The sequence below is a fragment of the Haliotis rubra genome, unplaced genomic scaffold (genome assembly GCF_003918875.1).
Source record: "Haliotis rubra isolate DU_JTF1 unplaced genomic scaffold, ASM391887v1 Scf153, whole genome shotgun sequence".
In the NCBI taxonomy this organism is placed as follows: domain Eukaryota; kingdom Metazoa; phylum Mollusca; class Gastropoda; order Lepetellida; family Haliotidae; genus Haliotis; species Haliotis rubra.
Window position 1 is genome coordinate 692,887 of NW_025765481.1, and position 27,824 is coordinate 720,710.

The window sequence follows — 27,824 nt, forward strand, 5'->3', positions numbered from 1 at the left end:
ATTCATCTGGCCGTTGAACACTCACAAAGCCAGTCAGTTTCTATTTGAAGTTTCTTTATCCAGTGTACAGGAACACATATCCGCACAGTGAACTTTACACGTATGTTTTACATCTCCTTTCACTAGCTATTCAATGTGTTGTTGTTGTTTACAGAGGAATATTGCATGTAGCAAACCAGACACACGTTTATCTGTCCCGGTCGATTTCGCGCCATTGTGTCCAAGCTGGTAAATATATTCCAATAACAATGTGATTTGCACCGCCTTGGTGCATGTCATATACGTGCGTAGCCTTCTTCCCAATGAATGGTTTCACTTGTGTCGAGCACAATGGAGAAATATTGGATATGAAAATAGATAACGGCCGTTCACTGCAAGCAGGTTCAACCTATATTGACGAAGCTACTGCGTCAAAGCCATATAGACCTCGACAGTACATCTACAGGAAGGGTAATTTACTGTTCTATTTTATTAATTATCAGTATTGAGATGATAATGTGACGATACACAGGACAACAGTTTATCAGGGTTACTGGGTATCTGTGATATTGTGGGATATTTAACGTATTGTATTTGAGACCCGTGAAGGTCCGGGTTAGAATATTGATCTTCAGTAACCCATGCTTGTCGTACGAGGCGACTAACGGGAGGGTGGTCAGGCTTACTGACCTTTTTTTTATATTTTATTTTATTTTTCATGAAACCAAAGTCATAAACGGCGGTCATTACATAATGACATATACAAATACATGAACATAATGAGATATCCAACATACCAGGATGTAACATAGTTAGACCAGTGAAATATCAGCCTGTATAGGGTGTTGTATGTGGTGCGACACCCAACATATCATGTTTTATAGAGCGCAACATGCAGCATACAGTGTTGTATATAGCGTCACACCAGACATAGCATATTGTAGATGGGGTCACATCCAACATATGCTGTATATTGCGCAACATCCAACATAAGTTGTATAAAGTGCCATATCCGAAATATCGTATTATATATAACATATCAAACGACCTATCATGTTGTATATAGCACCATATCCGACATATCATATTGTACATAGGGCCACATCTGATCTTTCCTGCTGTATATTGCATCACATCCAACATATCGTATTGTATATTGCGGCACCTCCGACATATCATGCTGTATATAGCACAGCACCAAGCATACAATGTTGTATATTGCGGCACCTCCGACATATCATGCTGTATATAGCACAGCACCAAGCATACAATGTTGTATATTGCGCCATATCAGACATATCGTATAGTATATGGGGTCACATCCGACATATGTTGTACATAGCGCAACATCCGAGATATCATGCATTATATAGCGTCATATCCGACATATCATAAAGTATATAGGCTTTATAGCATTACATCCGACATGCCATGTTGTATATAGCATCATATACGACATGTCATATTGTTTAAAGCACCACATCTGACATATCATGCTGTATATTGCATCACATCCCGTGTATCTCATTGTCTATTGCATCACATCTGATCTATCATATTGTATAACGCACCACAACCAACATATCATGTTGTATATAGAGTCACGTCCGTCACTTGTTGTACATAGTTGTCTTATCTGACATATATTGTATATAGGTCTTATCTAACATATGTTGTATATTGTGCCACATCTGATATCATGCTGCGTCTTATGTCACATCCAATGTGTATTGTATATTGCGCCACATCCGACTTATTGTGTTGTATGTTGCGTCATACATCCGCCCTATAATATATGTTCCCAATGTTACATCAGTGCACCTACAATATATGTTAACTAATTAATCAATACATAAAGATCAAGATTTTACAAAGGCTGTTGTTGCATACACAGGTCAGGTTTGAAATACTGGGAATAATGGATGCCATTTATTTGCCAATTTCTTCATTTCATTCTTTCTTTTGGCAATGAATCTTTCAACAGAAAAAACATCTTTTAAAGTCTTTATAAAGTTATTGCATTTTGGAATGTTGTTTTTCAAAGAAGAGACATAATTGCTGAAATTATTATATCATTAAGTAATGGGATTTTACTTAAGGAACCAAAATACACCAAACATTTTGTCAAATTAACTTTTTGTATGAAATGGGTGTTAATCCAAATTTGAAGATCATTCCAAAGCTTCTTAGTTTCACAACATTCCCAGTAAACATGGCACAAGTTTTCATCCTCATCTTTACAAAAGCTGCATGAGGCACTTTGGATAAGGTTCATATTTAATAGTTCCTTTTTGGTATAGATAATACCATGTAAAATTTAAATTGGAAATCTAAGAGTTTTACATCATTAATGTCTTGTCTGTAAGACATAAAAGTCATTGGCCAATCAAAATCAGTATCATCAAACCACTTTCTCCCATTTATGACACATATGAGGGTTATTATTAGCAATATTAAAATGATCACTGTATATCATAAAATAATCTTGATCCCTGTAATGATTTCATAAAATTCTTTTGATAAGAATTTAGATTCAAGTCATAGTTATGGATATATCTGTGATTTGTTGTATTTTTCCATGATTCAGGTAAAATATTTAAAACATATCTATGATCTAATTCTGTCCCTTTTATTGAATATCTACTTTTCAAAGATTCAAAAGACATCAAACCTTCTTCATCACACATGTCTTTGATGGTTAAAAGTCCTTTATTTGCCCAATGTCTGATATATAATGATTTTGGTTTTAAAATTGTGATTAAACCATAATGCCTGTGCTAACATTTCATCAATGTTGCTTTCCTCTATGGTTATGTGAGAACAATACATATTCCATGCTTTTAAAACATCTTTCCAAAATTGATTATGAATATCAGCAATATTATATAAATTAGCACCAAATTTCATGATATCATGTAAAGGAAAATTGCATATTGATAATTTTCTCAAATAAAGTCTCAAAGTGGACAGTTTCAAGGCATTGATAAAGGTATTTATGTCAATCATTCTTAAACCCCCATGTATGTAATCTTTTTTCAAAGTACTTCTCTTAATGTTGTCATTTTTGTCATTCCAAATGAATTTTATCAAGGTTGGTAACAAAATCTTGGGGTGGGTTTGGTAAAGTATTGAAAATATGAACTAACTTTGAAATAGCTTACTGACTAGGTTGACACATGTCAATGGTTCCCAATTGCGTTGATCGATGATCATGCTGTTGATCACTGGATTGTCTGGTCCAGACTCGATTATTTACATACCGCCGCCATATTGCAGGTATATTGCTGAGTGCGGCGCAAAACTAAACTCACTCACTATTGTATTTGAAAGTTGTTGGTCGAATCTAGTTAATTGGCCATATAATATTTCTTCCTAAAGTGAGGGCGGTGGGGTAGCCTAGTGGTTAAAGCGTTGGCTCGTCACGCCTAGGATTGGTTCGATTCCCCACATATAATGTGTTAAGCCCATTTCTGGTGTCCCCCGCCGTGATATTGCTGGAATATGGCTAAAAGCGGCGTAAAACTAAACTCAGTCAGTCAGTCAGTCCTAAAGTGAAAATAACTTGTCGTTGGTGCACGTATGTTGTCGATAGCATATTCTCTTGGAATGCAAAAGTGCAGTGAAAGTAAACAAAAAATTGATTAAATGCATTGGGTGAGTGACAGGGGAAACCAGAAATGGGCTTCACCAAGTTTGGGGAATCGATCCCGGACAAGCGAACGCCTTAACTACAAGGCTATCCCACCGTCTACTTCAGTAGCATGATGTAGTTGGGGGTCTCATACGGCTATAGAGGGTAAAGGCACAGTTGTTGAATGAAAATGAATGAGTGAGTGAGTGAGTAGAAATTTAAAGTCACATTGGAAGGATAATCTTTATCATGCAGTGGATCTATGGATGAAACACTTTATTAAGCCAACTCATAATGAAATTCGACCCAGGATTTGTTGTATTTGTGAAGCGCGGGATTCACTTTTCTTTTCCGGAACATCCAGTATCATAAACTTTAAAAATATTATAATGATAATAAACATGCTCATGATAAAGAGGGGCTGTGGTTTTAGCAGAAATTTCCAATGACTGCCTGTCTGACTGAGTATGGTTTTAGGCCGTTTTTAGCAATATTACAGCAATATCACGGCGGGGGACACCAGAAATGGGCTTCACACATTTTGTCCATGTGGGGATTCGAACCCGGGTCTTCGGCGTGACGAGCGAACGCTTTAACCACTAGGCTACCCCACCGCCCAATGAATGAATGAATGAATGCACATAAACCATATTATATACCTCATATCATATATATGATATTACCAATAATATCTTGCTGTTCTTGTTTGCTGAAGTGGGTTTATATATCCATCCTTGGTGAGGAGCACAAGCAGGCTTAGTCGTATGAGCTGATACCCTCCTACTATTTTCACCTGGCTGAGAACAAGTCGAGACAATGTTTCAAACGGACCCTCTCAAAACCTACCTGTCGTGAATACTGCTCATCCAGAAAATGACACGCCAGGTAGTTTCATGCACCTTTAAATGTTAAAGGGGCGGGGGCGGTACGCCGAAGATCCGGGTTCGATTCCCCACATGGGTACACTATGTGAAGCCCATTTCTGGTGTCCCTAGTCGTGATATTGCTGGAATATTGCTAAAGGCGGAGTAAAACCCAACTCACTCACTCACTTTAAATGTTAAATGTGGTGGGAGAGATTATGAGGCAGACGCATGAGCCATCATAATTGCATGATAGAATCCATGTAACCGTTCCAACACGTACCATATATCAAGTCCCACTTAGGCTTATTTAATAAACAATAGCTCTTTCAAACTTGGCGTAAGTGTTCATTTTACATCTACTCATGAAACGAGAACAGAATTTCGTTCTCAGTGTATTCCCAAAAATAATTCTTGCTGATCCAGAGCTGTTCAATACTTCATAACATAACCATTCCATCAGCATCACTACAGTAGTTGGTTTACCAAAGAACTTTTACATGCGACAAATTGAATAGTGCCATAAGTAAGGTCAGCGTGTGAACCGAAGACCACATCAACTGACGTTTAAACCCAAAACATGTACATTTATAGAACTGAAATCTTAAGCTTCATAAAATACCTTTGGAAAGATATATACTTGGGTCATGTAAATATAACAGAAAAGTCCTGTATCTGTATCACAGATTATCTATAATCATTAAAACAGCCAAGGATGTTGCTCGTTACATTAACTAAACACATTTCATACAAGTGGTAGTGATGCAGTGTGAGGTCTCAATATCTGAAACCATTTGTTTGAATTTCTGCAATGTCAGAAATTAAGTTCAATTATGTCCAAACATTCCATTTCTCAACTTTGTAGCCATTAACACACGAGGCAAAGTTTAGGACAAACTTCATTTCTTGATGCATGAGGCATTTCTCAAAAGTGATGGTCTGACCTCGGGAATCGTTATTGCATATGTACATTTACGACCATTGGTAAAACATGAAAGCAAAGGTCGAATGAAGTTTATTATGAAGGTCTATGAAGTAGGGGTGGGTATTGCAAGGAATTTCATATTGCGATAAATTGCTATGCGAAAGCATGTATTGCGATATGTATTGCAATATACATGTATTGCAAGAAGTTTTCTTTAACAAAAAATACGTATAATCGAGTTAATGCTTGATTTATAAAGTAAAAACACAACAAAATCACAAGGCTTGATCAGGCGTTAATAAAAACTTTTAATCCTGACAAAATAAAAATGTAAATAATGTTTGGCACAAATGAAACAAGGAAAGGAACAATTTAAAAAAACGGAAATATCCTAAGATTTCCGAGTGTTACGAAGTTTTCCGAATGCATGTCAAAATACCGGTTTTCGATCAGCGTATCACAATACGTATCGTTTTCATGTCTGAACCGGTAAATACCGGTAAAACGGTTATATTGCGCAGCCCTACTATGAAGGTTGGGGATAGGACAATAAGGTAAGACATAGCGTGGCATCTTTATGGTCACTACATCTAGCTCATCTGTTTCCTTATTCATATGAGTTATAAAGACTTCTTGCGATTTGATAATGATGTAGGTTTTACATATTTTACATGTCACAGGAAAAGCGAAAGGAAACAAGGAAGTTGAAGAACACTTAATCTCTCAAGGACGTGAATCTTAATTGAAAAATACTTTACAGAAGCATGTTTATGTAACATCTTCCTATCTAATTTACAGAAGTTAACAAACAAGACCTAAAGACTTTGTAAAAACATTACACAAAAAGGGTTGTTCTCGTGTTACATCGCGTTAAGTCATTCTCAACCTTTTGGGCATTACTACGTTAAGAAGGTCATTTACAGGTTAACAAACGGGCAAGAGATACCCGACTGATTCTCCGCTTTTACGAGAAACCTTTTGAACCTTTCCACCAATGTAAGGCGTGGATATACACCACGACAAGCAGGGATTATCACTTTATGACGCCAGCATACACGCAGTCAATTTTCTTTATACCCAAACAATGCAATTTCAAGGCAACATGCCTACCGTGAATGGAACATCAAACTTTATTGATGTGAATATATCTGTGTACAATGTACAGCCATTTATACAGTGTCCATGTCGTGCTACGCGATCGTTTGTCGTCCGAACCAACGACTGCCTGAGTTTGGTTGAGGAACTGTGAAAGAAAGATTATATATGCAGTCAAAGGTTCCATGCACAAATAGAGGCCATTATGACTTGTTGAGGTGTTGTTGTACACGTGGACGTACACTGGAGACGATACCGTCGGGTGGACAATGTTATAAATCACTGCTCGGGACTGACGAGACCTGTCGACTCGAATACTATTACATTGTGTACAGGCATTAAAGAACGAGGGTCCATAAGGAATGTGCACGAATTGATAGTTTTATGTGCTGTGGTCGGTTTCTGGTGTATAAGCAGATGTCAAGACCGACATATAATCGTTTGTTGGCTAAATTAGGTGGACGCGCACTGTATGTATCAGTTCTTGTGTATGTGTATCAGCGATATATGTGAGGATGTATACAGATTACTGCATGACTTTCTGTGAGGACTCAAATGTCCCAAATGAAGGTAAGGTCTGGGGATGGTATCTCCTTGTTGTATCTGTAGAAAATCCATCCATACGTCTATACATACATACACACACCTATCCGCCCCTCATCCCTCCATTTATCCTTCCATCCATCCATCCATACATTCATACATGCATGAATGCATATACACATACATGTACACGCACGCACACAGACAAACATGCATGTATGCATACACATACATACATACATACATACATACACACATACACGCATACACAGATGCATACATGCATGCATGCATACATACATACATACACCAGAAATGGGCTTCACACATTGTACCCATGTGGGGAATCGAACCCGGGTCTTCGGCGTGACGAGCGAACACTTTAACCACTGGGTTTTCAGTTGTATGGTTCTTGCAACCATCTGTTACTTCAAGTCTGTGACCAGAGAACCACCCCTTTCCACCCTCACCGAGGCTCTCTTGTAAAGTACTGATGACGTCATCTTTAAAGGCGCACTCAGTCATATCACGTCAGTAAGTCAATACAGATACACCCTAACTGATCTAAACACCAAAGGATACAGGTAATTAGAGAAATTCGAACCAGTTGATAGTCGTGAATTGATGGGACGTGCTACATTGAACAGTCAGGCAGCTAACTCTTTGAATACAGATCCCATGATACACTGAGGATATACACGGTAGGTAGTCTTATGGTTCCTTTGATAGGGGCTAGGACCCATGGTGCGTGTGTGAACGTCGTACTTTGTAACACTAAGTGTTGTTTACGCTATCTTCTTGTTTCATGTTTTGAATTAATAACTTAATGTATTAAAAATCATAAGAATCTTATGATTCTACCTGATATTTCGTGAAATTCCTTAATCTCTTATACAGGAATTTATTAATATGGCAATACTGTACATGTCTTTCTTTAATTCATGTTACAGGTTTCACTTTTGTACAGTTACTTTTTTCTGTAATGAAATCATAATAATTATCATAATAATTATCATAATAATTATCATTAATTAAAACACTTCTTGTTACTTTTGTAGATGTATTGCATATATTTCTCAAGTATATTTTGCGTACATTATCATGAATCAACGGAGTACAAATACAATAAGGGGCGGGGGGTAGCCAAGTTAAAGCGTCCGCTAGTCACGAATCCGGGTTCGATTCCCCACATGGGTACAATGTGTGGAGCCAATTTCTGGCGTCCCGGTTTCTAGTGTGGTGATGCTGCTAGAATATTGCTAAAAGCGGCGTAAAACCATACTCACTCGCTACACATACAATGATCCGTCGTTCCCTAACGGGACGGTGGGGTAACCTAGTGGTTAAAGCGTTTGCTCGTCACGCCGAAGGCCCGGGTTCGATTGCCCACATGGGCAGAATGTGTGAAGCCCATTTCTGGTGTCCACCGCCTTGATATTGCTGGAATAATGCTAACAGCAGCCTATAACCCAACTCACTCACTCACTGTATTCACGCTAAAGGACGTAACTGTGTAAGGCTTCATACAAGTGTTGAAATATCCCATCAAAGTATGACTTAATTAAAATTAAAACGAAAAAAAATAACAAGAAAAAAATATCATATTCAGAACATATCACTTTCAGAAGCAGAGTAGATGGTATAAGACACATATATAATAATATACTTGTGAATGAATGACTGTCAGTGAGTACGTCAGCAGAGTTTAACCCAGCTTTGAATTGTACTCACGGTGTGACAGCTTAATGTGGGAAAAAATCCCGAAGTAACGCAAATATTAGGCGTTTATCACTTTAATGAAACCCCCAAGCATGGAGATGATCAATAAACCTGGAAGCATAATATCAGCAAACCGGATTCAAAGCAGCAATCACAGTTGTCAAAGGGACGCAACTCTGTATATAGAATGTTCCATCGGGGACGACGGAGCCATCAGTCTCCCCCCTGAATCACTATCACATAGTAAATGATACACACATGTGTAAACAGAAAACCCGACCTTGTGTGGTACTATATACCTGCTCTAAATATGCTATTCTTTGCATGTAAACGGGAATACGATGATCGCCTACATTAACAAAACGATTTGCCAAAATACAAAGCGGAATTTTACAGAAATGAATATGTAACTCACTAATGGTATATTTTTCAGATATCGTAGACTGAACAATCGTATGGCTGTCAAAGGCCTCCATACGGGGGTGATATTGTTTCTAGGGCTACTCGTGACTGTTGGCAGTAAGTATAGAACTGACGTTTATCACCTTCAAGGGTTTAGTTAAATATTAACTAAATATGAAGTCATCCGTGAAGATCCTGATAAAGTTTGTCTTTTGCAACTTGTTTTTTCGGTGAATTGGTTCATGTATACGCAGATCGATGCTCATTATGTCCATCACTCGATTGTCTGGTCAAGACTTGATTATTTGTAGACCACCACCATATTCACTAAACGCCAAAAGAAACGTTACCCTCCTACCTTTATGAATGACATAAAAACTATCAAAGATATATAAGAATGTAGTAGTTTACAAGAAAGCTTAACAACACAGCTTTATGCAAATCGTGAAAAATTCTCAATATCATTCATATTTAGGTTAAATGCATCTTTTACAGAAGAGTTAAATTGTCCTGTTTTCGTCCATGCCAGAAATAAACCAATAACAGTGATTTAGATGTAAATAATCATTCCTGTGATTTCAATCTTTTAAAAAAGTTTCTGCTGATTTGAATTAGTGAAAACAAGTATAACGTGTCTTTGATATTGTGGAAAAATGTTTAGGAACATCTGAAATTATCTTTGTTAACAGTTTTGCTTGCAAAGTAACTTTTTTCTATTTTCTGTTTACGCATAGCAATATAAATTGCCAAAAGGCACCAATATTCAAGCAGTATTTGCGACCATTTCACATGTAGAATGATTCTATAGGGTAAAAAGAGAGCCTAGAATACATGATATGATACACAAGTACGAGAAATATGCCACGATTAACAGCTGAAGAGAGAGAAAGAGCCACTGGGATGGCGCAGATGGGGTCGACATACAATGCTGTTGCCAACGCCCTCGAACGCCCCCGTATAACGGTCACAAGACTTATTCAGGGCTACAGACAGACTGGGGTCACCGTAGACAGACCAAGAAGTGGCACGATTGTCAAATGTGCAACGTGAACGTGCCGTTGGCATGTTGCAAGCGGGAAGATCAGTTATTGACGTCGCAAGAGCAATGGGATGCAGCCGTCGTACTGTGTATGACTTGCGAGGTCGTCTACAACAAACTGGCACCACTTCTGATCGCCCAAGTCGGGTCGTCCACGTGTGACGTCACGAGCAGAAGACCGTCAAATCGTCCTACGTCACCTACGTGACAGATGTCTGCCGGCTACACGAACCAGGGCTGAGATGTTTAGAGGTCGACTGTTCTCACAGACCATTCGAAATCGGTTGCGGGCTGCCAATCTCCATTCTCGACGTCCATATCGTGGGCCAATATTGACGCCGTTTCATCAACGTCAACGTCTGCTGTGGGCCCAACGTCACCCCCGATGGACCTAGAGAGACTGGAATCGAGTCGTCTTTAGCGATGAATCCAGGTTTACCCTCAGATTCGCGGACGGCAGGCATAGAGTCTGGAGACGACGTCGTGATGTTGTGTACAGGAAGTCGACAGATTCGGGGGCGGAAGTTGCATGGTGTGGGGTGCTTTCTGTGGGAACAACCGATCCCGGCTTCTGGTCATCCTTGGAAACCTCACTGCTGCTGCTTACCGCGACCAGGTGCTCACCCCTGAACTCGTTCCTTTCATGGCGGCTCATGGCCCATGTCTACAGTTCCAGCATGATCATGCTCGGCCGCATACAGCGATGTTGACACGAAATTTCCTTCAAAACGCTGGAATCAACGACATGGACTGGCCATCGAGGTCCCCTGACCTTAATCCAATAGAGCACGTTTGGGATGCACTTGGGAGAAGGCTTCGTGGTCCTACTAACCAACCTCAGAATTTGCAGGAACTTGGCGCTGCCTTGCAAGAGCAATGGCGCAGAATCCTCAACCACAAGCATCAGGCAGTCGATGAGGAGACGGTGTTTGGCAGTGGTGAATGCGCGGGGCGGCCATACACGATACTGAACTGAGAAATTTCGCATTTTTATTCTTGTGACTTGACATTCTGTATACTTGTGCTTTGGAACGGCGGTGTAGCCTAATGGAACTGATTATGGCACTGTCAGTGTATCGAGTACATCACACAGATCTCAGCAATGAAATAATAACAATTTAACCATCTTACCATCTCTCGTTCTTTTATAGTGCCCTGAAGTAAGAATGTGAAGTTTCTTTTTTGACTTAGTATATATCTGCCGCCCACCAACCGCGCAGATGACCTGTATAGGGAGAGTCTACAGGAACTCCAAGATATATATTCATCCTTGGCGGTAACAGGACCAGTTATCATCCTTGGTGATGTAAATGCAAAAGTACCAGGACCTCGAGCGAGAGAAGTGCTGGACCACAGAGCCGAATCACGACATGATGTTGAAAGTAAGGTCCACTGGATCCTTGAAGGTAAGCCTAGAGGAATGCTACACGATTCATTCAGGGAATACAAGAAAGCAAAAGACGTCTTCAGGGCTGCAATGAAGAAAGCTGCATCAGACTGAATCAGAGCACTTTAATAACTTGAATAACCTATTTCATATCGACAATAAAAGGTTTTGGTCCATCCTAAAGAACAGAGACAGAAAAGCTAAGATAACAAAACTACAGTCTGAAGGAAAGAGCACCGGAGACCCTGCTGAAATATGTCAAGCTCTCTCTAATCGCATGAAGAAGATTTTCAGCGATAAGAAGGAAGTTCACTTTGATGAAAACAATGACAAAGTAGACAAACGAGACAAACTGAAACAAGAAATACTTACCAAGATGTCGACGCAAGCAGTATACTGACGTCAGAGGCCGAGGTTAAAGCATGTTGCCAAAGTCTGAAGAACAACAAAGCCGCTGGCTATGAAGGAGTATCATATGAACATTTCAAATTTGGTGGAACGTGTTTGTACAGATACATGACAGAGTAAGTCAACCGAATACTTACCACAGGAAACGTACCAAGCCAGTGGAAGAAGGGGGTCATCATCCCTATTTACAAGGGAGGTAACAAGTCCAAAACCTCACCAGGCTCCTACAGGGGTGTCACGTTGCTCCCAGTCATATCTAAGGTATTTGAACTAATATTAGGCAAACGAATCCCTCAGTTAAATGATTCGACAGACTTTCCTGATGGCCAACAGTGTGGGTTTCTGAAAGGTTTGTCATCCCTCCATGCGTCCTTCATGCTGCAAGAAACGACTCTCCTACAGCTGCAAAGCCTTTGACACAGTCTGGCACGACGGACTGCTCTGGAAATTGCATCAGATGGACATCCATCCGGGCCTCTGGCGGATCCTGTGCAACACTTAAACTGGAATGCAGAGCTGTGTACTCGCCAACAACATGTATTCGCACTGGTTCAGTCTCCAACGTGGCGTCCGGCAAGGTAGTATTCTCTCTGCAAAACTGTACCTTATCTACATCAATGAGCTCCTTTTGAAACTTGACAAGCTGAAAAGAGGATCCTTTGTAATGGATATACATGTGGCTGCTCCGACCCAAGCAGACGATATCTCGCTGATAAGTCCTATATCTGCTAATGTCCAGACAATGGTGACTCTTTGTCAAGAATATAGTTCTAAATGGCAATTTACATTTTCTCCTCTCAAGAGTAACATCATTATCTTCAACCCAAAAAGAAGAAACAACTGTCACATTGAACTGTATGGCAAAGCTATACCAACAATCAAATGCACAAGACATGTTGGAATAACTCTCGACTCCAACTTTAACAACCGAGAAAGAACAGAAAATGCAAGCTCCAAAATGAAGTCGACTGCATTGATGCTGATAAGAGCAGGCGTACACCATAAAGGACTGAATCCCATCACATCCTCGAATCTAGTTAGATCAGTGTGTATACCAAGAGCCACGTTTGGTTGCGAACTGTGGACGGGAATCACTAAAGGTGACTCTATTACACTAGAGCGAGCACAACGTTTTTGCCTATAGCTGTGTCAAGGACTCCCCAAGTCCACCAGGACAGACATTTGTAACTCGCTCCTCGGATGGTCTTCAGTAGCATCTCACATTGACACCAGAAAACTATTCTTCCTCGGTTCTCTGTGCAACAGCAAAAAACATCTTTTGTCCTATAAACTGTTTGTATCACGCCTCTTTGCATACAGACATTGGCCCATCAATAAGCAACTTGGTTTTATTCCAGATGTTATCAACATTCTGCAAAAGTACCACCTTTTACAGTATCTGGACAACTTCATCCATTCTGGTGTGTTCATGAAGCAATCGTCATGGAAAAAGATTGTCAAGAAAACAGTTTTAAATCATGAGCTCTCAGACTGATGTGAACGCCTCAGAACAGATCCAGACCTGAAGCACTTCCGCCAATCCACCTCTCACCAAGTCCACACCCTGCCTGGCTAGTAGCTAGGAGATGCCCGGAACTGAAGAAGCAGTGCCAGTTTACGGTGCAGCTCTGTGCCGTCTGGAGACCAACTGGATTTGTCCATGGCCAGTGTGACCTATGCGGTGACGTGTATGATGATCTCCTGGTGACGTGTATGATGATCTCCTGGTGACGTGTATGATGATCTCCTGGTGACGTGTATGATGATCTCCTGGTGACGTTTATGATGATCTCCTGGTACATGCCATATGTGCCTGTGAGGTCAAAGTAGAGACGAGAGACCTTCTGTAGTGCGACCTCATCAACGTAGGACCTGTGGACCTGAGTGGGAGTCTGCATGGCAAGGCAGATCTGGACCTGGTGTGCTGTCTTATGTCCTGCCGACCCCCTGTGACTCTGGCAGATGACGACCTATGGTCGTACATAGAGACTGTTGTGAAAGGACTATCCTCCCTCTGTCCATAATTCTGTATATCTACTTCAATGAACTCTAAACCCTAATTTTATCGAAGTATCGCATTTCTATGTACTCTTCTATGGAGGATTAAAAGTGTATATAAGTTAATTGGATCTTGTTTTAGGATCATGTACCTACACTACATTAATTGGATCTTGTTTTAGGATCAGGTACCCACATTACGTTAATTGGATCTTGTTTTCGGATCATGTTGGATATTGTTTAAGGATCATGTACCTGCACTACGTTAATTGGATCTTGTTTTCGGATCATGTTGGATATTTTTAAGGATCATGTACCTACACTACGTTAATTGGATCTTGTTTTAGGATCATGTACCTGCACTACGTTAATTGGATCTTGTTTTAGGATCATGTACCTACACTACGTTAATTGGATCTTGTTTTAGGATCATGTTGGATATTGTTTAAGGATCATGTACCTACACTACGTTAATTGGATCGTTAATTGATCGTTGTTTAAGGATCATGTACCTACACTACGTTAATTGGATCTTGTTTTAGGATCATGTACCTACATTACGTTAATTGGATCTTGTTTTCGGATCATGTTGGATATTGTTTAAGGAACATGTACCTACACTACGTTAATTGGATCATTTTTAGGATCATGTACCTGCACTACATTAATTGGATCTTGTTTTAGGATCATGTACCTACACTACGTTAATTGGATCTTGTTTTCGGATCATGTTGGATATTGTTTAAGGAACATGTACCTGCACTACGTTAATTGGATCATTTTTTAGGATCATGTACCTGCACTATGTTAATTGGATCTTGTTTTAGGATCATGTACCTGCACTACGTTAATTGGATCTTGTTTTAGGATCATGTACCTGCACTACGTTAATTGGATCTTGTTTTAGGATCATGTACCTGCACTACGTTAATTGGATCTTGTTTTAGGATCATGCACCTGCACTACGTTAATTGGATCTTGTTTTAGGATCATGTACCTACACTACGTTAATTGGATCTTGTTTTAGGATCATGTACCTACACTACGTTAATTGGATCTTGTTTTAGGATCATGTACCTACACTACTTGTTTAATTGAACATGGTTTTAGGATCATGTACCTGCACTACATGTTAATTGGATCTTGTTTTAGGATCATGTACCTGCACTACGTTAATTGGATCTTGTTTTAGGATCATGTACCTGCACTAGGATTAATTGGATCTTGTTTTAGGATCATGTACCTGCACTACGTTAATTGGATCTTGTTTTAGGATCATGTACCTACACTACATTAATTGGATCTTGTTTTAGGATCATGTACCTACACTACGTTAATTGGATCTTGTTTTAGGATCATGTACCTGCACTACGTTAATTGGATCTTGTTTTTGGATCATGTTGGATATTGTTTAAGGAACATGTACCTGCACTACGTTAATTGGATCATTTTTTAGGATCATGTACTCACACTATGTTATTGGATCTTGTTTTAGGATCATGTACCTGCACTACGTTAATTGGATCTTGTTTTAGGATCATGTACCTACACTACGTTAATTGGATCTTGTTTTAGGATCATGTACCTACACTACGTTAATTGGATCTTGTTTTAGGATCATGTACCTACACTACGTTAATTGGATCTTGTTTTAGGATCATGTACCTACACTACGTTAATTGGATCTTGTTTTAGGATCATGTACCTGCACTATGTTAATTGGATCTTGTTTTAGGATCATGTACCTACACTACGTTAATTGGATCTTGTTTTAGGATCATGTACCTACACTACGTTAATTGGATCTTGTTTTAGGATCATCACGTTGTACCTGCACTAGGATCATGTTGCAACGTTTGGATCTTGTTTTAGGATCATGTACCTGCACTACGTTAATTGGATCTTGTTTTAGGAACATGTACCTGCACTACGTTAATTGGATTTTGTTTTAGGATCATGTACCTGCACTACTTTAATTGGACCTTGTTTTAGGATCATGTACCTACACTACGTTAATTGGATCTTGTTTTAGGATCATGTACCTACACTACGTTAATTGGATCTTGTTTTAGGATCATGTACCTTCACTACGTTAATTGGATCTTGTTTTAGATCATGTACCTGCACTAGGTTAATTGGATCTTGTTTTAGGATCATGTACCTACACTACGTTAATTGGATCTTGTTTTAGGATCATGTACCTGCACTACGTTAATTGGATCTTGTTTTAGGATCATGTATGTACACTACGTTAATTGGATCTTGTTTTAGGAGTACCTTACGTTAATTGGATCTTGTTTTAGGATCATGTACCTGCACTACGTTAATTGGATCTTGTTTTAGGATCATGTACCTGCACTAGGTTAATTGGATCTTGTTTTAGGATCATGTACCTGCACTACGTTAATTGGATCTTGTTTTAGGATCATGTACCTACACTACGTTAATTGGATCTTGTTTTAGGATCATGTACCTACACTACGTTAATTGGATCTTGTTTTAGGATCATGTACCTACACTACGTTAATTGGATCTTGTTTTAGGATCATGTACCTACACCAGTACTGCAGACACAGGAGGAGATCAGTCTTTATGGATTATTCACAGTATGGTGAATGACTTAGCGGAATGCGAAGCTACCTGTACAGCAGACACGGAGTGTCTGTCTGTGGAATTGCTGTCCGACAAAACGTGCTTTCGTTTTCAAACTGCGACAATGGCTACCCCCAGGACTAATAGCATCTACTCAGTAAAAGATTGTTCAGGTGAGGTCATGTGTTATTTTGTAAATAGTCATGGGCAGGGCCAAAGAGAAAGTTAACGGTCAGAGGCAGGGTTGCAGGTGCATGGATAGGGGCAGAGGAAGGTACAGGGTCAGGGTCATGGTCATGGTAGTGTCATCGGCATGTAAAACAGGGACAGAGTGCTGTAGGTCAGATAGAGGAATGGGGAAGGGACAGGGGTGGGGTTAAGGGAGAAAGACGGGGGAGGGTCACAGACAGAGTCAGCGAAGGAGATGGGATAGTCAAGGATAGAGGGACAATGTCAGGGCAGAGACAGGGTTAGGGACAGGGCAGGAACACACATAGGTGAAGACAGACTAAAGCAGGGGTAGAGGCAGAGAGATAGGACCAGGTTTTGAGAGACAGCTGTACCACCACCGTGATAATAGTGTCTTAAAATTGTGCACTGTTGTTAAAAATGTCGATTTGAGTTAATCAAAGACCGAAGTGAGTAGTTTTAATGACGGGGTTTCATTTATAGCGATGCCAGTTAGTGATTTATGTATTTGTACCCCCCTAGAGTATATGTGACCTTTAATTCGTCAGCTCCATGCACTATGGCAAGAACCAGCAGCACCAAAGGTGGAGTGACCAACATCCAACTGACCCTGGGTACCCTGGAGGAGTGTGGCTCGGCCTGTCTGTATCTGTCTCAGTGTATGGGCGTCACCTTCTCTGGGGGCACCTGCAGCATCTACGGCGAGACCATATCGGCAGTGAACACAGGGGACACAATGCACAAAGTGAAATATCCCTGTCCGTTTACAGGTAAGTAGGGAATGGGATACAAGTGAGAAGCAATTCACGTACATATGCAGATTTGCAAGATGGTTGAGCATATTACCAATATATATACACTTTTTAGCATAGGTTTACGTGTCAGGTAGTGCTGTATTGGCATACAACCTGCGATAGGATACATCACGATACTAAAAGTTTAGTCACGACGATATATTGCCAAAGTATTGTGCACTAAAGCTGCGATACGATACGAATCCCGATATAAGGGTGGCGATACGATATGTATCACGGTACTTAAATCTTTAATTCTAACACCAACTATAAAACACCTGAATATTAAAAAAACCGAATTATAAAGTATTTCGTCAAATTCCGCCAGCGTTGTTCAATATTCATTCTGAATCGAGATAATTAAGTTTATAGACGGACTTTGTGAATGTTAATAGCATGTCAGCTCTATGTCTGACACAGTTCTTGACGCAGGAAGTTTCGAGAAAACGTTTACTTAGAAGGGAAAATAAGTAAGCATATATTTTATCATCAAACAAAAGTATGCCTTTTTTGTTGACAGATATCGCGTTTCGGCAATATTCAAAGTTAAACATCGATGTATCGTGGTCCATTTGAAGTATCGTATCGGGATACACGACAATGTAAAACCTTGTATCGATTCACTGTATCGGCGACCCATGGATCGATGCATCGATTCGTATCGATGTATCGTCACACCACTAGTGTCAGGTGGGGTCTATTCGTTGATTTGTCGCTTTGTTATAGGATATTTATATAGTGCACATATCCAGGCAACTAGTGCATGCTCAAGGCGCTGGTATTTGCACGTATTCATGTGGCCCCGATCTGGTGTTTGCAACTGCACCCTGGTAGTATATTCGAGTTATGTGGCTTTCTCATCCTAACGGGGTACCCATTCACCTGGTCATATACCAACAGATTCGTGGGGTCTTTTAAATGCACAAGGCTGTGTACTGTCCTTTATATGTGGTAATATCGTCATGACGTGGGGGTATGTACTGTCCTTTATATGTGGTAATATCGTCATGACGTGGGGATGTGTACTGTCCTTTATATGTGGTAATATCGTCATGACGTGGGGGTGTGTACTGTCCTTTATATGTGGTAATATCGTCATGACGTGGGTGTGTGTACTGTCCTTTATATGTGGTAATATCGTCATGACGTGGGTGTGTGTACTGTCCTTTATATGTGGTAATATCGTCGACGTGGCTGTGACGTGGGGTAATATCGTCATGATGTACTGTCCTTTATATGTGGTAATATCGTCATGACGTGGGGTGTCCTTTATATGGGTAATGTGACTGTCCTGTTATATGTGGTAATATCGTCATGACGTGGTACTGTGTACTGTCCTTTATATGTGGTAATATCGTCATGACGTGGGGTGTACTGTCCTTTATATGTGGTAATACGTCATGACGTGGGGTTGTACTGTCCTTTATATGTGGTAATATCGTCATGACGTGTGTACTGTCCTTTATATGTGTATATCGTGACACTGTACTGTCCTTTATATGTGGTATATCGTCATATATGTGGTAATATCGTCATGACGTGGGGGTATGTACTGTCCTTTATATGTGGTAATATCGTCATGACGTGGGGTATGTACTGTCCTTTATATGTGGTAATATCGTCATGACGTGGGGTGTGTACTGTCCTTTATATGTGGTAATATCGTCATGACGTGGGGTGTGTACTGTCCTTTATATGTGGTAATATCGTCATGACGTGGGGTATGTACTGTCCTTTATATGTGGTAATATCGTCATGACGTGGGGGTATGTACTGTCCTTTATATGTGGTAATATCGTCATGACGTGGTGTGTGTACTGTCCTTTATATGTGGTAATATCGTCATGACGTGGGTGGGTGGGGGTGTACTGTCCTTTATATGTGGTAATATCGTCATGACGTGGGGGTATGTACTGTCCTTTATATGTGGTAATATCGTCATGACGTGGGGGTGTGTACTGTCCTTTATATGTGGTAATAACGTCATGACGTGGGTGTGTGTACTGTCCTTTATATGTGGTAATAACGTCATGACGTGGGTGTGTGCACTGTCCTTTATATGTTGTAATAACGTCATGACGTGGGTGTGTGTACTGTCCTTTATATGTGGTAATATCGTCATGACGTGGGTGTGTGTACTGTCCTTTATATGTGGTAACATCGTCATGACGTGGGTGTGGTAACAGTGGCACAAGAAAGGTATTTCACACACTTGGCTCGCTTTGATCACTTGGCTTCTCTGTCGACAAGATTGAAATGAGCAAATTCACAAATAACGTAGAGTGAGTGAGTGAGTGCGTTTTACGCCGCACTAAGCAATATTCCAACTATATGGCGGCTGTCTGTAATAATCAAGTCTGGACCAGACAATTCAGTGATCAACAGCATGAGCATCACTCTACGCAATTGGGATACGATGAAATGTGTCAATCAAGTCAGCGAGTCTGACCATCCGATCCCGTAAGTCGCCCCTTACGACAAGCATGGGTTACTGAAGATCATTTCTAACCCGGATATTCACGAGTCCACAAAAAAACATGTACAAAACTATTTCCACTTCCACAAGAAATAATAATTATGAAGAAGGAGCTGAATCATTTGCTGTCACAACCAAAAATGACAGGTGAAGATCTGTAGGTATGCTTCAGTCTGGCACCTAGCAGCGTGATGATGCTCGTCGAGTCAACGTCTAAAGAAACGTTTACAGCAAAACAATCAAGTTGTAGGCGTCAAAGGCAGTGACCGCCTGCCAGAAACGACCGGTGGATTCAAGCCACTCAACTCCGACACTGGTTCCAGCCAGCACCCCTTACATTCCGTATCATACCTGGAAACAGCGGTGTATCTGCGAGAACAACTTCAACTTCCGTGCATGACGCCCCACCCGACGGCAATTCTGACGCCAAAACATTGACGTCTACGTGTCAATTGGAGCGGACAACACCAGAGACGGGGACCACGTGATTGGAGAAGAGTATTTCTTCACCGAACTACTGACGGCAGGACACGTATCTACAGACGTATTTGTTCTGGTCTGGGATCTTTTTGGGAGGTGGAGGCGTTATGATAACAGCTGCGGCAAGGACGCCAATGGTTATGATTGAGGAGAACCTGAACGCTGCCAGGTAGACAGGCCAGATCACACGCTCGAGTTGTACAACAGTATCTTAATCAGAACAATGTTAATATGTTACCCTGGCCCGGATGATCCCAGGGACCGCCTCCGTGGTATAGTGGTTAGAGCGTCCGCCCGGAGAGCGGAAGTTCGCAGGTTCGATCCCCGACCGCGTCACACCAAAATACGTTAAAATATGGTACTTGTTGGTCCCTGCCTGGCGCTCGGCATTAATGGGTACAACAAGGACTGGTCGGCTCGGAGTCAGTATAATGTGTCTGAGTTGGGTATTCATGCTTCACTGCGGCATGGTATCTCAGTGGGCTAGCACTATAAAGCCAGCTTCAGTCTGGGCTAGTACAAGCAGCCGCACATACACATACACACGCATGCACGTCGTCATATGAGCGAAATATTCTCAATCACGACGTTAAACCGTATTTCACCTCACCTCATCGGGTGATCCCAGGGTATTGACCCACTGACCACATGTGGGATGAAATTAACGACATTAACGACTTCTTCCCCCAACAAAGCTGCAGGAACTCCGCCAAATCCTATCCCGGATATGGAATGATCTTTCATTTTCATTGACGTTCAGAGGCATCAGTGAGGCGAAGGTACCAAGCGTGTATCAATGCACAAGGTGGACACTCTCACTACCGAATAAATATGTGAACATTCTTGTAAACTCCCTCTTGTTTTGAGGCTTACTTGCAGGTGTACTGTTCTTATGGTCTGTTGATCATTACCATGCCTTGAAATATTTGTCTTCCTGATGCTATTTCATTCGCGGTAAAATTAAACTTGTGTTGTTTGTGTGCCATAACCTTTGCCTTGGAGTATATATCATTTACCTCAGGACAAACCATGTACATGCTTTCAGGGAAGACCTGCTGTATGGAGGACACGACGACTATGAAGGCTAATGCAGCTGCTGTGGCGACATTGACGGCGTCTTTGGAGTCATGTGAGCAGCTCTGTCTCCTCACCTCCACCTGTGTTTCTGTCTACTTCAAGAACAGCGTCTGCTATCTATACACTGCTTCAACAACCACTTCCGCTGATGCCGGAAGTACATATTCTCTCAAGAATTGCACCGGAAGTGAGTGTTATTTTGTTTTCTGGCGCAGATAGTGTTGACTGAATGTTGAATGATCATACATAAAAACTGCTTGGGACACTGTGATAACTGAACGTTATACTGTTTGAAGAAATAATCAGATTAAATATGTATTGCTATATTTCTTATAGATATGTACAAAGTCACGGAGTTCTGACTCCGTCTTGAATCAAACCTAATGTTGGAAGCTGACAGGTGTTTCCTAAAATAATATAACAAACGCACTTGACAATTTTATATGAAACACGTAAGGTTAGAAAATCATCTCCTTCGCTCTTACACTCTTACACTCAGGATCTTATACCTAAGTTCCCGAAACGTCTCGAACGTTCAAATCCACTTTCCTACACAATTACTTCTTTTAGCAAATGTTAATTTGAAACTAAGGGGGGCGGTGGGGTAGCCTAGTGGTTACAGCGTTCGCTCGTCACGCCGAAGACCCGGGTTCGAATCCCCACATGGGCACATTGTGTGAAGCCCATTTCTGGTGTCCCCCGCCGTGATATTGCTGGAATATTGCTAAAAACGGCGTAAAACCATACTCACTCACTCACTCACTCATTGAAACTAAGGATGTATTACTAATAAATTACCAGTATACACACTGCAGCACACGCTTATGAATGATTCATCACAGACTCGTGAACAAAAGTGTGAAGTGATAGGTACGCTAGGACACTCCATGCTAGTGGTTATATTCTTCTCGTTGTCTTTATTGTCTGTGCGCAAAATATACAGTAAAACGTGAATAGAGGCTGTACCACACTTGATTAACGCATTCTACATTATTTTATTAAATCTTGCTATATGTCGCTGTAATCTCGCTTGTCACATAAGAAGGTTTAATGCTAGGGTTACACTATGTTTCCGGTGACCACGGCAGCCCCGTTTCCCCTAAACGTAGTGCACCGTGGGAGTTTGGCCATTTTGTTCCTCCAAAGTCAAGTTTTGTTCGGTCCTGCTAACTTTCCTCACGGTCTGTCACGGTGTCCGTGATGGGCCGTTGAGAAAAACGAGTCCATTAAGCACTACGGTTCGGCCCTCAGTCCCCTACAGATGCCATTACGTTTCCTTCCGGCCTGTCGCGTTCTGATGGGGCCCCTCCCGTTTCTCACGTTTTGGTCAAGGTTTTGACTCGTTCTGTCAAGACTTTCTACGGATGAAACGTGGACGTCGGCCAGCTTTGGAGCCCGTATGTGCCCACGGTATAAAATAAGGCCTCCCATGCAATAGCAGCCATTTTATCCTGAGAGACAAGAGCAGTATGATCCCCCAAGATGAGAAAATTTTGTGTTTGTATGTTTGCTGGGGGCATACATCGAGTCCTTGCTTCAGCAAAAAGGCCAGTATCAGCTGCAGAGAGGGATGCCACATACATATACAGAACGCAGCGTGCCGTATCTCGCCGGCCCTGTAAACCGTCACGCGCCTGGATGCGTCGTGATAGAATGGGACGAATCGGCTACCATACAACCAAGCTTGCCGTGAGAACCGGGACAAAACGGGTGAAACATCCGTGACAAAACGCCAAACAGACGTGGCCGAATGTGACAACACTTGAAAGGACCGTGAAATGCCGGGGAATACATATGCCTCCCGCCCCACTACAGACCCACTAGGGACCGTCTACAAGTTTTGTTACGGTCTGTTACGTGCTGTCACGTTTTGTTGCGTTTCCCCCGTTTTACTACGGCCTACTAGGTTTCTCATTAGTACCGTGACTGCCGTGGCAAAGTTTTGAACAGTTTAAAGATCTGGCACGGCAACCACTGCAATTACGGACTGTCAAGTTTGCTCATTCAGTCTCCCCACGTTGTCTCACGTCCATCCCGTTTTGTCCCCGTTTCATTACGTTTCGGCGAAACGGGACTGTCGTTGCCGCCGGGAACATAGTGTAATCCTTGCATTAGTTATCAATGCGATAAACCAATCCGACAAACTTAGGTCTTCTTGCAGGAACTACTATCTGTTAAGCTCCATACACCTTCGCGATGTTACATTTCTCAGAGACAGGGGTTACACATGTAACATAGAGAATGTTCCGATGAGGACACATACTTGAGGAAAAATCTTTACAGCATATCTTTGTTCATATAAGTACTTACACATCGGGAATCCACTATTTGTTCATTAAGGGAGAGTTAATAGTTATTGTTAACCAGGCACGCATTAGCGCTGGCTCTACAGGAGGAATGGTATCGGATGAGTGAACACGTTGTCAGAAGACGTGTGTACCCCGTCGTGTTAGGGCTGCACACCTGATATTTAGGCACTTCTGTTCACTTTGAAGCTTTAGTGTTGTGTTTGTCATGTGTTAATGTGCTTGAATACTGGACAGACAGTCCGATAGTCCGGAATAGGATAGACTGAAATGGATATATTTGGTTTTAGTCAATAGGCTACCTTCAACTTACACTGGAGTTTCAATAGATAGATCTAATAACATAGATAACGCAAACCCCTAACCCCTCCCCGAAATCCGCCGAAAACAGATACCAAAAAAGCGACGAAAACTATATACATGATTTACTGAAATTCAGCGTTAATACCAGGTGTTCGAGAAAAGGATGATCATGTCAGACCTTACAAGGATAAGGTTAAAATGTTAACTGTTATGATTTAAATAAATTTACATCCTTACTTTTATTTGACAGCTCCGACAACTTCAGGGGATCTAACAACACTGTGTGTCGGTGAGTATCCAACACAAATACCATACTTTGCACCTGTACTACAGACAAACATCGTTGTGTCGAAGTTGAAGGAACCATCGAGGAAACTCCGAGATTTGACACGACCGGAAAATGATGAATAAAAAAGGGATCCACAAGGACTAGGCTTTTACCTCGACATATCCATATGTTCGACACAAGGACTAAGCTTTTAGATCGACATAACCATTCCGTCGACATAAGGACCAAGCTTTTAACTCGACATTACCATAAGTTCCGAACAAGGGTTAAGCTTTCAGGTCAACATAACCGTACATTCCATACAAGGACTAAGCTTCTACCGCGACATAACCATGCGTTCGAAACAAGGGATAAGCTTTTACCTCGACATAACTATAGTTTCTTGGAGTGGCATTGTTTAGATGTTGGAGAGTAATATACAGACAAACTTTATGGATAAACAACTTCTTTATTCGATTGATGCCGAATAAAGAAGTTGTTTATCCATAAAGTTTGTCTGTATATGACATAACTATAGGTTCGACACAAGGACTAAACTTTTACCTCGACCTCATACGTTCGATACAAAGAATAACCTCGACATAAGCATAAGTTCCACACAAGGACTAACTAAGCTTTTGCCTCGATAAAACCATACGTTCCACACAAGGACTAAGCTTTTAGGTCGACATAACCATACCGTCGACATAACTATATGTTCAACACAAGGACTAAGCTTTTACCTCGACATAACCATACGTTCCATACAAGGACTAAGCTTTTACCTCGAGATAACTATAAGTTCCACACAGGGACTAAGCTTTTACCTCGACATAACCATACGTTTCACACAAGGACTAAGCTTTTACCTCGACATAGCCATACGTTCCATACAAGGACTAAGCTTTTACCTCGACATAGCCATACGTTCCATACAAGGACTAAGCTTTTACCTCGACATAGCCATACGTTCCATACAAGGACTGAGCTTTTACCTCGACATAACCATACGTATCATACAAGGACTAAGCTTTTACCTCGACATAGCCATACGTTCCATACAAGGACTGAGCTTTTACCTCGACATAACCATACGTTCCATACAAGGACTGAGCTTTCACCTCGACATAGCCATACGTTCCATACAAGGACTGAGCTTTTACCTCGACATAACCATACGTTCCATACAAGGACTGAGCTTTTACCTCGACATAACCATACGTTCCATACAAGGACTGAGCTTTTACCTCGACATAACCATACGTTCCATACAAGGACTGAGCTTCTACCGCGACATAACAATGCGTTCCATACAAGGACTAAGCTTTTACATCGACATAGCCATAAGTTCCACACAAGGGCGTTTGAATGTATTTGTCCTGAGCAGTTAGAAAAAAAACAGACCCTGCGTACAACATCGATGTATAGATATGTTGTTAGTAGTCACTGTATAAGAAGGTTGATATTTATTGTTAGCGACGGACCAAAATTTGGTTGGAGACAAATATCTAATCTACCACTGCTTCAGTGCATGTATTCAGTATATCCAGTACACGATGGGTAAATCGGACGAAAAATATTTACGTCCTGTATTTCCAAGTTGATTTAAATGTCACTGCCTGTAAACTTGTTTCTTTGCTGTTATCACAGGCAGTGGAGCTGATGTGCCCATTGTCACCTCACGACTTGGTGAGTAGATACAGTTTTTGTATGATCAAACTTTATTTTTGTTCAGCAAGTCAAATGACTGAAACTGATTCAAAGCCAATTGCCGTCAGTTAATTCCCTGCACACATTGATACATTTCAATGTATAAAACTGACTGACTGACTGAGTTTGGTTTTACGCCGCTTTTAGCAATATTCCAGCTACATCACGGCGGGGGACACCAGAAATGGGCTTCACACATTGTACCCATGTGGGGATTCGAACGCGTGACGAGCCAACGTTTTAACCACTAGGCTACCCCACCGCCCCCAATGTATAAAACACTTCTGTTTGTCTTAAAGAATAATTTTAATACAGTACGATTCCCGTCATTGTATACAAGGTCTTGCATATATACACATACTGATTATTTACTTTCAGGAACTGTTCTTTTAATAGTGATCGCCGCCATAAACTGATACAGAGAGAAGAGAACGGAGAAATTCATTGTTGTGATATAGCAATGCTTGATATATTCCGTGAATAGTGTTTTCCACGGTTTTGACATTTTATACTAACGTCTTTGGGCAGCTATTGTTTTAATTATTAATAAAGGAATACAAATAACGATGAAAATATTTAATAATGTAAACATTGAGATTATGAATAGAATATCCATTATTTGGTACATATTACTAAGAGAAAATACAAACATTATGTAAACACTTTCTTTCATTTTGATGGTTTTTGACATACGTTGATAGCGAATATCATGCCTTATGCCTTTTTTGGTGTAATCTGAGCAATTTTCAAACTTTTTAGTTTTCTTTCGTGATTATCGGAATAGGTCGAATACGATCATGGTAAATACACTTATGAGCCTTTACAGCAGGAGAGTGAAGCACTTTGTTAGTATGTGATTGCGATTATATTTTTCATCGATCATTTAAATCAGCTTCGTTCCGATTAAAACTTTGCAATTATTTTTAATTTTATTTTTCAGTTTATGTGAAAATAATTTGTCTTAATCCGAAAAAGTGATATCATTTCAGTTTATCACTTCCTGCTATAGTTGTGCTATTTTAGCGTCATACTATTATATCAAAACGTCATTTTTAAGATATCTAAATTTTAATCGTATTGTATCAAAGAAAATTTGTTGATGACATTCACCTTGTAGTATCAAATATTCAGATGTATTGTACAATACGCACACATTTATATTTTATCGAAATACAAGTTTTCTTTCTGAAACTTTCAAATCACCGGTTTGTTAACTGTAATACTTTCAGGCCAGTATCCTCGAATAAAGATGTTTCAATTGGTTTATCTTTTCATTGTACTGGTTTTTGTTTTGCCTTCACACTGCATTGTTTGACTGGGCGTACGTACTTCTGTCTATTGTAGCCACTCTATAGGAATTGTGTCAGTCTAGTACGGCGACTTATATCACGAGCAAGACAGTACGCCGTCGAGTTGATGACACACTTCCAGATTATAAATTGTAGCTAGCAAATCCTACTTGTTTCAAAGGCATGGGTACTGGCATGTTCGGCCACGGAATCCCGGCACACTTATATTTGCATAGTAACCATAGTCTCATGGCACCAGATGCGAGAGGTGTCAGTGGAATCTTTACTGGGAATTAAATAACATTGCAGGGAGGTATTTAACATATATCATTAAGTGAATGTGAAATAAGA

General features: G+C 40.7%; 1 protein-coding gene across 1 annotated transcript; it reads left to right on the forward strand.

Moving 5' to 3' along the window:
• LOC124270625 lies at positions 1-27,199 on the forward strand. Its single transcript, XM_046705659.1, has 8 exons — positions 1-450; positions 9,189-9,274; positions 16,533-16,754; positions 17,319-17,540; positions 21,566-21,784; positions 24,457-24,495; positions 26,125-26,163; positions 26,563-27,199. The coding sequence occupies exons 2-8, from the start codon at positions 9,211-9,213 to the stop codon at positions 26,598-26,600; spliced, it is 843 nt and encodes a 280-aa protein (XP_046561615.1). The 5' UTR covers positions 1-450; positions 9,189-9,210; the 3' UTR covers positions 26,601-27,199.
• Positions 27,200-27,824: the final 625 nt, after the last annotated feature.